This window comes from Chelonoidis abingdonii, chromosome 19 (genome assembly GCF_003597395.2).
Source record: "Chelonoidis abingdonii isolate Lonesome George chromosome 19, CheloAbing_2.0, whole genome shotgun sequence".
In the NCBI taxonomy this organism is placed as follows: Eukaryota; Metazoa; Chordata; order Testudines; family Testudinidae; genus Chelonoidis; species Chelonoidis abingdonii.
The window spans coordinates 8,603,361-8,615,929 of NC_133787.1; the positions used below are offsets into that span (position 1 = coordinate 8,603,361).

The 12,569-nt window shown below is 43.1% G+C and overlaps 2 protein-coding genes across 2 annotated transcripts in view; one reads left to right on the forward strand and one right to left on the reverse strand.

Annotated features, from left to right (window-relative positions):
- B3GNT9 (UDP-GlcNAc:betaGal beta-1,3-N-acetylglucosaminyltransferase 9) overlaps nt 1-9,671 on the reverse strand; it is a 15,224-nt gene extending 5,553 nt beyond the window's left edge. Inside the window, exon 1 of the mRNA XM_032785753.2 lies at nt 9,581-9,671. The gene's annotated coding sequence lies outside the window, so the exon portion shown is untranslated. The remainder of the gene's footprint in view (nt 1-9,580) is intronic.
- The window catches only part of FBXL8 (F-box and leucine rich repeat protein 8), a 43,259-nt gene continuing 40,300 nt past the window's right edge, over nt 9,611-12,569 (forward strand). The window contains exon 1 of the mRNA XM_032785758.2: nt 9,611-9,849. Coding sequence (XP_032641649.1) covers nt 9,722-9,849 — 128 coding nt within the window. The 5' untranslated portion in view covers nt 9,611-9,721. The remainder of the gene's footprint in view (nt 9,850-12,569) is intronic.

Below are 12,569 nucleotides of genomic sequence, written 5' to 3' on the forward strand. Positions count from 1 at the left end.
GCTCCAGAAATCGATGCTAGCCTCGGACCATGGACGCACACCACCGAATTAATGTGCCTAGTGTGGACACGCACAATCGACTTTATAATATCTGTTTTATAAAATCAGTTTAAGCTAATTCGAATTCATCCTGTAGTGTAGACGTAGCCATAGAGATGTGGGGCTGGAACGGACTTTGAGAAGTCAAGTCCAGCCCTTGTGCAGAGGCAGGACCAAGTAAACCTAGATCAGTGGTTCTCAACCAGGGGTATGCAGAGCTCTTCCAAGGGGTATGTCAACTCAGCTAGATATTTGCCTAGTTTTACAACAGGCAGCATAAAGAATACCAACAAAGTCAGTACAAACTAAAATTTCATTCAGACAATGGCTTGTTTATACAGCTCTATATACTATACACCGAGATGTAAGTACAATATTTATATCCCAATCAATTTATGTTATAATTATACGGTAAAAATGAGAAAGAGAAGCAATTTTTCAGTAATAGAGTGGCTGAGACATATCTGTATTTTTATGTCTGATTTTTTTAAGCAAGTAGTTTTGAAGTGAGGTGTAATTTGGGGGTATGAAAGACAAATCAGACTCCTGAAAGGGGGAAAGGTGGAGAGACAATGACAGACCATCCCTGACATGCATTTGTCCAACCTGTTCTTAAAAAGACAAATGATTCCACCTCCCTTGGAAACCTATTCCAGAGCTTAACTACCCTTAGAGTTGGAAAGTTTTTCCTAATATCAAACATAAATCTCCCTTGCTGCAGATTAAGCCCATTACTTCTTGTCCTACCTTCAGTGGGCATGGAAAACAATTGATCAGAGTCCTCTTTATAACAGTCCTTAACATATCTGAAGACTTACCAGGTTCCCCTGCAGTCATGCCTTACTCAAGACTAAACATGCCCATTTGTTAACCCATTCCTCATAGGTCAGGTTTTCTAAACCTTTTTATCTTTTCTGCTGGTCTCTGCTAGACTCTCCAAAATGTCCACATCTTTTCCAAAGTGTGGCGCTCAGAAAGGACCCAGCACGCCAGCTGAGGCTTCACCAGTGCTGAATACAGCAGGACATTCACCTCCCAAGTCTTATATACGACACTGCTACTAATGCACCCTGGAATGATATTAGCCTGTTTCACAACCGCATTACAGTGTTGACTAGTATTCAATATGTGATCCACTGTCATCCCCAAATCCTTTTCAGCAGTACTACCACCTGGCCAGCTATTCCCCATTTTGTAGTGGTGCATTTGATTTTTCCTTCCGAAGTGAAGTACTTTGCATTTATCTTTATTTAATTTCATGTGGTTTAATTCAGATCAATTCTCCAATATATCAAGGTGGTTTTGAATTCTAATCCTGTTCACAAAATGTCTGCAACCTCTACCAGCTTGGTGTTATCTGCAAATTTTATAAGCAAACTCTCCACTCTATTACTCAAGTCATTAAAGAAAACATTGACTAGTACTCACCTAGGTCTGGCCCCTGCAAGACCCCATGAGATACATCCTTCCAACTGGACAGCGAACCATTGATATCCACTCTTTGAGTATGGCCTTTCAACCAGTTTGCACCCACATTATAGTGAATTAAGCTAGACCACATTTCCCTACTTTGCTTCTGAGAACATTATATGAGACTGTGTCAAAAGACTTACTAAAATAAAGATATAGCATATCTACTGCTTCCTCCTTATCCACTAGGCCAGTAACCCTGTCAAAGAAGGAAATTAGGTTGGCTTGGCATGATTTGTTCTTGACAAGTCCATGCTGGCTATTCCTTATCACTCTATTATCCTCTAGCTGCTTACAAACTGATTGTTTAATAATTTTTTCCAGTATCTTTCCAGGTATTGAAATTAGGTTGACTGGTCTATAATTCCCAGGGTCCTCTTTGTTCCCTATTTTAAAAACAGGGTGCTATGTTTGACCTTCTCCTGTCCTCTGGGACCTCACCCATCCTCAATTATTTCTTGAAGATAATTATGAATGATTTGGAGATGGCTTCAGCTAGTTCTTTAATTACCCTCGGATGAATTTCACCAGGCCCTGCAACTTGAATACATCTAACTTATCTAAATATTCCTTAAGCTGTTCTTTTCCTTATAGAGGAGGTTTCTCTTTTAAGGCTCAGTACCCCCTACTGAGCCCATCCTAGTCTCCTCTGAGTCTCCAAAGCCTTTGGTTGTGGTGGGAGTGCTGTACTCCAATAGCTCCCTGGATCTATAGCAGAGCTTTGCAATGCCACTGATTGTCAACTTCTTTCTCCCCCTACTTGGGATAGAGGAAAATGCTGCAGGTCAAATGGGGGCACTGGGCCCCATAGTCACGAAGACACCAATACTGTGGAGAGAGCTAGAACTTGCACTGGAGGCCCAGAATAAGCACCTGGAATGCCACACCAGACGTACTGCCACTGCAGGGAGTTTGTGGGCATGGGTTAGTACGATACCGGCCTGCTTGGTGCCCTGCCTGTTGCCAGCTTGCAGGCTGTGAAGCTGCTGCCTAGGAAGTCAGAGTTGTTTGTAGAGGTTTCTCTTGGCAGGTGATTTGTATGAATTACCTAGTTGATTCAGCTGTGTTCCCAACTACACAGAGGCTACTGTCACCCACCCTTCACCGCTAGGCCTTCCAACAAGGAAAAGAATATGCTACCCTGATGCATATTGTATATATCTGCACAGGGGCAGATTAACCCTGGGCTCCCAGCAGGCCAGAAAGTGTGCTGCTAAGCACAGTGATGTGCAGCCTGGCTTTAGGAAGGGACCACTGCTGCTTTGGTGGGTCCTAGGCACTAGTGAGTCTTAATTTCCTTCTAAGATTTCTAAGCAAAGCATGCATTGTTTTACAGCACATTAAACTCTGAGAGAATCAGGCTGCATTGTTTGTTGTAGCATTACATTAAAACCAGTCAGAAATGCATCCTCTGGTTAGTCTCGCTCCCCTTATGCAGCAAAGCAAAAAGCAGAACGCATGAGAGTGTGTCCCTCCACCACAAAGGGGTGGAAGAAAGTAACCCTCCTTCTCAAAGAACGGAAATATCAATAGGAGGAATTACTTCAAGCATGTTAATAAACAGCCCTGTCTAGATCCAGATGTGTAGTGGAGTTGTACTCTGCTGTAACTTTGAGCACTGGATGTGTGGGTTCTAGTCCTGGCTCTCCCACAGATCTGCTGGGTGACCCTAAGCAAGTCGTGTGCCCTCTCGGTGTCTCACTTTCCCCCGCCTGTAAAATGGGGATAATGAGAATTATCTGCCTGTTAAAGCAGGCTGAGAATTAAAGTGCTGATTATTGTTTTGTTCACCACTTTGTGTTTGCTTTAAAAGGAACCTTCCAGCTGTTAAAAGGATTGCATGTTTCTCTCGTCTCAGTGCAGCAACCTGTGAGCTCTTTTGGAACTTCTGCTAAAACGCTGTTTATAACTCTCTAGCAATTCTCGTTCCGTTCACTGACACTCCCTAGGCTTCTTTCAAAGGTAAAAGAGGAGAGAAAAGAGGAAGCTGAATCGTTTTCCAGGGACAGAATGCCTCCTTTCACAATGCAGAGCAGGATCCTGGCCCATTCGACACTGGAACCAACTCGCCCACCATTCAAAGTGGAGATCTGGAAAAGTCTCCATGGTAAGCTTTCTGGGCAATACCTGTACTCCAGTCATGACTACTATTCCACCATGTTTCTGTTATCCCTATAATATCTGGTTATGTTGGGCCCAAATCTGTTTAAAACAAACAAAATCTTCCTACAAATAAGGAACAACAGAGACCAATGTAGATTTTTATTGTGAACTGGAAGCCAGAGACTTTTTTTAAAGCAGAGAATCAGGATTTTTTTCCATTTATTTCCAGGAAGATTCTGTCTAGCCAGCCCAAGGGTCAGAGAGCTTGGTTCTGTGCCCTACTAACCTGTGCGTGAGCAGACTGTGATCAGACACAGCATCCTAGGACTAGGTTCCAGAAAGCTTCTAGCTCTTTTCAAGTGGGTGGAGTGACACGGGGGAAGGGTGGCAGGATGCTGCATCCAAGAGAGACATGATAAGCTTGTCTCCAGTTGTGCTGCATTCTCTGCTGGAAAGGGAGAGAGGAGAGAGTGGTTGTGCTAATGTATTGGCACAAGCATGTGTCAAAGCAGTGACTGCTCTGTCCCCATGCGCCCTGTAACAGTGGTTTCTCCTTTGCTCTACACCACCTGGCCAGGATTCAGTCTCTCAGCCCCATACCTTCCTGAGTGCAGAGTCTGTTTACTCAGACTGTGAGCAATCTCGCCTGATGTGACTCTTGGACAGGTTTCAAGTCATGCTTTATTTGCAGAGTATGAGAAATTTGGGGGGGTTGGAAAAGTTCCTTGCAGGAGCCAGTCTCGTTGATTTTAAAACAGCAGGTTATTCAATTCTCCTTCCACCAACATCACATCCTCCCTTCCCTCCTCTCCCTTCACTCAGAATAACTAAATAGATAAAAGCCTTGCCAGAAATAAGAACAAGCCATGGAACTATGCAATATTTCCCAGAATAGGCTGGATGGAGCCTCGCTCTGGAGCCAGAGATTCGAAGGCCAGAAGGGACCATTGTGATGATTTAGTCTGACACCTGTAGAACACAGGCCATAGAACTGCCCCAGAATAATTCCTAGAGCAAAGCTTTTAGGGAAACCTCCCATCTTTATTTCAAAATTGTCATGGAGAATACACCATGACCCTTGGTAAATTGCTCCAATGGTTAATTACTCTCACCATTAAAAATTTACACCTTATTTCCAGTCTGAATTTTCCTAGCTTCAACTTCCAGCCATGAGGATCAAGCCATACCTCTATTGGCTCGATTGAAGAGCCCATTATTTAATTATTAGTTCCTCATCTAAGTATTCATGGATGTAATCAAATCACCCCTTCACTGTGTCTTTGTTAAGCTAAATAGATTGAACTCCTTGAGTCTCACTATAAAGCATGTTTTCTAATCCGTTAATCTTTCTCATGAGTTTCCTCTGAACCCTCTCCAATTTATCAATATCCTTCTTGAATTGTGGACCCCAAAACTGGATACAGTATTCCAGCAGTGGTTGTACCAGTACCAGATATAGAAGTAAAATAACCTTTCTACTCCTACTCGAGATTCTCTTGTTTATGCCTCCTGGGATCACATTAGTTCTTTTGGCCATAGCATCACACTTGGCAGCTCATGTTTAGCTGAGTAGCCGCCATGACCCCCAAATCTTTTTCTGAGTCTCTGCTTCCCAGGATAGAGCCCCTCATTCTGTTTCCAAATGTATGTTTACATTTAGCCACATGAAGATGCATATTGTTTGCGCCCAGTTTACCAAGCGATCTAGACTGCTCGAATCAGTGACCTTCCCTCTTCATTATTTACAACCCCTCCCCCAATTTTGTGTAATCTGCAAACTTTATCAGTAATGATTTCGTTTTCTTTCAGGTCATTGATAAAGGTGTGAAATAGCATAGAGCAAAGACCTGTCCCTGTGGGACTTCACTGAAAACCCTCCCTCTCAATGATGATTCCCTGGTTTGCCTGTTGACACCTCTGAATTAACCAGATTCCCCTCCCACACTGTCAGACCACCTCATCAGCCCTGTCACTGGCCTTTATAGTTCCCACCCAACCTTGGTTTCCCCATCAACCATTGCTTCAATTATTACCAGCAATGCCCCACAGGTGGCGCTGTTCTTCACAAGTCTTTGTACCTCCATACCTCCACACCCAAACATCCCCTCAGAGAAAAGCTTTGGGCTCCTTAGTCCTACTGGGACAGATAAGAACCCAGGAGAGTATTCCCTTGTAACCTAGTAGACAGACTTTTCATGCCATGGATGAACATAGCCATCCCATGGATCAACATAGCCATCCTTTCCCCTCCCCTTGCATTTCCAGTCTGAGGAAAGCATCGTGGCTTGGTTGAGGGAGCAACCTGAGAAGAAAAGAGGGAGGAAAAACAACACTGGTGGGATTGACACTGAGTGAGTTCAGAACAGAAGAATGAGAGAGAAACCATTCCCTCAAAAACTCCTTCCTCAACTAAGTATCAGTCACCTTCTGGGGAGCAGATCAGTATAATTATGTCCTGTACCTTGAGACCACTCTCTGATTAGACTTAAGCCTTGTCTACTCAGAGGCCACGTGTACGCTACCCGCTGGATCGGCAGGTAGTAATCGATCTATCAGGGATCGACACCTGTACTCCACCTCAGCAGGAGGAATAAGCGGAATTGATGGGGGAGCTGCAGCAGTCGACTCGCCGCCCTGAGGATGGCCAGGTAAGTCGAACTAAGATACTTCAACTTCAGCTACGTGAATAGCATAGCTGAAGTTGCGTATCTTAACTCTATTTCCCCCCCGCCCCCAATGTAGACCAGCCCAGACAGTCGCACTGATTAAATTAGTTCTCACCCAGTAGAGACCCGTGTGTGGACACGCCTGTTAGGAAGCTGGTTTGGTTTATGTTAAATAACTTCCTACTGGATTCCGAAATGACTTAAGCTAAACCGCAATAAGCCTGGTTTACACTGAGATAAGAGAGTCTGTAAAAGCCTGGTTCACACTGGTTTCGCTACATTGCTTTTAAATCACACATTAGTTCCATTAGTGTAGTTTTGTCATCTGGATGAGGCCCATGTTTGGTTCCTTCAGAGCAGCTCTAGTTCTCAGCACAGTATTAATTCTGACATGAGTAGCTGAAACGTCTTTGGCAGGAGCAGATTTTAACTATATAATGCCAGTACACTTTTTTAAAAGAAAATCGGTTCCATTTCTGGCCTTGACTCTCGCATGCCTAGTCCCAGTATTTATTGGGTTTCTTCAGGCAAAGTCACAAACCTCATCAAAGTTTATAATACAAATGGCTGTGGTGCCATGAGGACTTCTCTACGTGCATGAAAGGGCTCCTTGGGAAGAGGTCTAATTTGAAGTTATACCATTACAAAGCAAAGCATTGTGGTTTGATCTCGGCTGAGTTAGGAACGAGATGCTTTGTAATACAGCCTGTTGGGAAGCCAGGCAAATGTTGTATGAAGCCCTGGCAAAGGAAGCCACAAAAACAACCAGCAAACTAACTTATTAAAAAACCAGCCTCATGAAGGTCCCTAGAAGTTTATAAATCCATAAACAAACTTTGAAATGTGCTTTGTTTAGCTGAACATCTTTAAGCAGTTTTTCCAGTAAGCCTGGGGCCTTATCCAAAGCCCCTGGAACTCAGCGGAAAGTCTCCCATTTACTTCAGTGGGCTTTGATCAGCTGCTAGCATGATGGTCCATGAACAGATCTCCTAGGTGCTACCACAGTACAAATATTGAATACTGCTATAGTACTAACCATGGGCACTGCTATGGCAGATAGTACTGGCATCGTGCTGTTACTATTAAACCCCACGCATGAGCAGGCCGGACGTTTTAAGCCTTCGGCCATGAAAGAAGATGTGGTTTTTCCAGGGTGACCCTTCTGCAGAGCTCTGGACCTTTAAAATGTACAGATGTGGTTATTGATATTTACTGTTGGTATTGCTGTGACACCTAGAGACCATGGAGCTAGGTACTTTATGTACACAGAACAAAGAGATGGTGCCTGCCCCAAAGACCTTACAAATCCCCTGTGTGAGCCACCTCTCATTCTAACACGCTTTAACTGACATAGTCAAGATTATTGCAGGACAGGATGCTACAATTCTCATTAATTTGTCCATTGGCACTAATCCTATGAAATGCAATTAATCCCATTAGTTTTCAAGCCGGTTTCTTCCTTTTTCTGGTGAGTCAGATTTCATCACAGAGCCTCTCATTTCACCTATCACTTTTATTAGCCATTCTTTTTTAATGCCACCGATATACACATTAGATTTTGAGAAAAGCTCTAAAACGGTTTCGGAGGCTAGCTGGGTACGTTTCGGAGGCCGAGCTATCTGGCTATCTGTTTGTAGTTTCCAAATGCTGTATTCAATCAACTTATCAAATGCAAAAACTGGAAAGCAGTTGCTACCTCCAGAGAAGTTTTCTGATTGCAAAATATTGTAAAATAAACCGAAAATTAAATGGGGAAAAAAACCCAAGTTACAGCTGTTGGGCCCAACCCTGGAGCCCTGGATCTGCATTTGCTTAGTGCCCATGACTCCCACTGAAACTACCACGATTCAGGGTGCTCGCAAGGGATTGGTCTCACACAGATTGGCCTTGTATGAATGAGGGTTACAGGATTGGGTGCTATTTCTGTGTCTCTGCCGTGCATTCACAGGCCTGGGTCTGTAGGGTCTATTACAGTATTTCACCATGCCCTGAGCAGTGGGTGCTGCCGGCCTGCCCCACCGCATGGGAAGGCTGAGGAGAGATTGTGCCTCTGAGGAGGCAGCGAAAGGTACCCCCTGGGTTTTTGTGTTTGAGACTGTTACTTTTTCATTTGGTGGAGGGTCACCCCTTAGGCCAACCCTCAGGAACCAAGGGAGCACAGAAAGGGGAAGGCAAGCCCCTGAGTGGGGCTGATTACCCCAGGCTCACCATCGCCAGGGGCGGAAATGCTAAGTCTGGTGAAATGAAGGAGGTGCCTTGCCACACAGCTTAATATGGAATTAGGAGCCTGCCTTTAGCTTCCTGTTTTTGAAAACTTTGACCCATATGCCTCCTAAGCTCCAGAATAATGCTACAGCCTTTACAGGATAGTGAACATAAGTGTAGGGGTTTTCTTGATACTCAAAATAAGGGACAACATCTTCTAAACCTCTGTTTCTGCCCCAACAATCTGCATCACTTGCTTTCTTTCCTTCTCCCTGTTCCTCCGATCCCCCATGAAATGATAAATATGGCTTCTTTTGATGATCTGCCATTGGTGAACAGCAACCAAAATTCATTTAAAGTTCTCGCATTAGCATCTTCCATAACGATCTACAATGCTATTACAATTTGTGCTGCAAATATTGCAATGTCCCTAAATACATATATAATAGTACTTTACTCTGGGAGTATGCCCCGTCAATTGGAATGGGATGCTCGTGAAGTAAAATACAGTGTGAGTAAGAGTATCACAGTCTGACAAAAAAGCTGTTTAAATGGTAGTATGTGACATTCTGTTAAATTCTAATGAACTCTCTCTCTCTATATATATATATTTACAATGATACACAGTTTGCAAAATTATGTGTACATGGATTGAGCTCCACAGATTACACCACTGGAAACTCTGGTGAAGAGGACTGCATAAAAATTGTGAGTGCAACCCAAAAAAGAAGGTCTTGTAAGCATAACATGCCCATATTTTCACACGAGTACCTTCGGAATGTAACAGCCCTTCTTGCAACTCTAAGACTCCCCATAAAAAAGATCTAATGTCTTACCTAAAAAACATCAAAAAAATGCCAAGAAGATGCTGTTGTGAAGTAAAGCACAAGCCTATGCAAAGCTGGCCAGAGACAGTTCATTTTAACTGGCTCTGCTGCATATTAAAATGAGCTGCATAGCTTCATTTATAAACCACCGCAGGAACAAAAAACTGTAGGATTGACTAAAATAAAAGCTTGACTGTAAGAGAGTTTCCAGTTCGCATTGCCTTTAGTATAACATGTCCCCCTGATCAATCATAAATACTAGATACTTACATCCAATTTGATAGTGTAGATCCTGTGTCCCCTCAGCAACGTTTCATCAGTGGGTTGCCAAGTAGGCACATCTGGAGATAGTTAGTGGAGACATTCCTTAGCCTCTAACTGAAACTGAGGAAATCCTTGCCGAGCAAAGCAATGCTGAGTCTCCTGCATTTGGGAGCATTTTTGTTATGGAAGCCACTGAAATTCCTCCATGCATGTATGTGTGCTAATGTGGCTTGTGACAACACTCTGCGTCTCTTCTTTCCTAACACTTTCTTACTGTAGTGGTGAAAGGGGCAACTGCATTAGGGAAAGGAGCTCAGTTTTCCAAGTGCTTGTCATGTGATTTAGGCAGATGTCTCAGCACACAGGCTCTGGGAAGTTAGAGAGAGCTCTGAGTGCAGATGTTTGCTGGCACTGAACAGGGGTTGGCTGCTTGACTGTAAATACAGTCATAGATCACACAGCCTGTGTCACGTCTGGAAGGCATTCCACATATGTTTCTTAGAACAATAGTGTTAATGCCTCATATAAAAGGGGCAGAAAATGTAAATTGCTGAGGATTAAAACATGGTGCCAGAGTAGTGACTTCTTATTACCACTTAATTCTTCCCTCTGTGCTTAAGTCAAGTGAAGCACTTTACTGAACACTGGGTCTGGTCAAAAAAACACAATTATTTTCCATGAAAATCTTGAAGGCAACATAGCCGTGTTCAGGTTGTTTAACATTTTTCACAGACTTCTATTTTTTTTGTCCAAATATTTTTGTATAGAATTTCTAACTTAAAATTTTCATTTAGATTCAAGTGGATTCAAGTGAAAAAAAAATGATGTTTGGTTTCGGTTTCTCCAGTAGGAAAAAAAATCTGGGGGACTAAATTGAATGAGGGACCAAAAAACATGTTTTTTTCCCTTTTGATTTGAATTAAATGGAATTAAAACAAAAACATTAATTTAGAATGGCATCTAAATTCAAGTAGTTACTGTTTGCTGAATAGCCATGGGCAAGTTACATTGCCTCCTTGTGCCTCAGTTTCCCCATCTGTAAAATGGGGATCAGAATACTGACTTCCTGTGTGGAGTGCGTTGAGATTTACTGATGAAAAGTGCTATAGAAGAGCTAGGGAGTATAAGAAGTATTTATTAGCAGAATTACTTTTTCATTTTTGACAAAACGGAAAATTTTAAATGATAGTTTTTTTTCAAAAATGTTCATATTGTCCAAAAAAAGCAAATTTTTGGTAAAAAATAATAATTTTAACCAAAGCATTTTCACCAGAAATACTGACCACACAGGTGTGTAAGTGATATACCATAAAGTTTTCTACTATGGACAGGTACAACTGAGCAACTTCAGCTAGTATTTAGTCCCTTGAAACAGAACAGCTTATTAACCAGTAATGTGACCAACGCACCCCTCCCCCAGCCTTTAGCATTACTGGCCTTATTCTTTCCCTATGGAAATCAATGGAAAACTTCCCACTGATCCCAGTGGGAGCAGAACTGAGCTGTGAGTCAGAGACAGGGCTGTGCCTAATTTTCATTTTGCCCCAGGGGATATAGACAGCCGTGCTGGGAGTCTGCCCTGGAGTCCGATATCTGGCTGGATACTGCATTGCACTTCCAGTCTGAAGCCAGCCACTTCTGGAAGGAGGCACTACCTTCCACACAGAGAAGCAGCTCCCTGGGTCTGCCGTTACTTTTACAATGCTCCCTCTGGGCCCCAGCCACCCAGAGTGGACATGGGAGCATACTGTAGACTCACTGTTCCTCCCCTCCTGTAAGTTTTGGGGCCTTCCTGTCCCTTTGCTTCCTTCTGCAGGATGAAAATAAACAGGGAGCCTCCTAAGTCATACCTCTCCTCTGTGGGTAGTTGCTTCTGCTGTTTTGAGATCTGTGCAGTAGGGACTGGAAGGTAAGGAGAGGAACAGTGGCCAGGGTGGACCCCTCTCTCCTGACACTGCTACCTATTCATTGTTTTGATGTGTCTATTTTCTTCAACTGTCTCTTGTCACATGCTCTGAGGCCTCAATCTCAGCTAGGGGATCTCAGTGCTACTGCAGTACAGATAATTAATAGTACATGGCTTTTCCGAGGCGTCCTGCAGATGGAAGACCCAAAGGAACACTGCCTGTTGGCCAGCGGGGCAATAAATCCACCCAGAGCTTTTGATGGACAAAGGAATTTTGAGGAACTCAGTTACTCAGCACGTGGTGAGTGTGCTAACACTGACATACTGCTGGATTTGTTTAGAGGCCTCACTGGAATGAATTAGGAGAATGTGGTTTTATTAGCTGTTCGCAGATTTACTGTTTCCCATCACGTGTGTTGGGCTGTACAGGATATTCTTTGAGCTGGCACTGGTTCTCCAACCCACTGGATGGCATCTTGTCCCTCAAGGGTCACTGGACAAGGTTGGGCAGAAGGCTCAGTCTGGCATGTGAAACTTTTAAATGAGCAAAGACCTACCCCACCAAAAGAGAACTGGAACAGCTCATGATCAGATTTGGCTATGTAGGAACTGGATTTTATAATGTACTATGAGAATTAATGTATGATTTGATTTCATCCTGTCAGCCTCCTTTTTTGAATAGCAGAAAGGAATGACAGACCAGAACAATCATTCTGACTGATTATGGTCACCTTCTGTTTTAGGATAAGTTATAATGTCTACTATGGTTTCCTATATGTGTTACAAATTAGGCACTCTAGTTAAATATACATTTCTTTGTTTTAAGGTTTAGTAAGTAAAAGACAGAACTCTCTATTGTGTCTACGTTAAGTATATTAGAGAAACATTGAAGGCAAAGTTTAATTTGCAATGCCTTTAGCGATAGCTCAGTGGTTTGAGCACTGGCCTACTAAACCCAGGGTTGTGAGTTCAGTCCTTGAGGGGGCCACTTATGGATCTGGAGCAAAAATTGGTCTTGCTAGTGAAGGCAGCAGGCTGGACTCTATGACTTTTCAAGCTCCCTTCCAGTTTTAGGAGATTGGTATATCT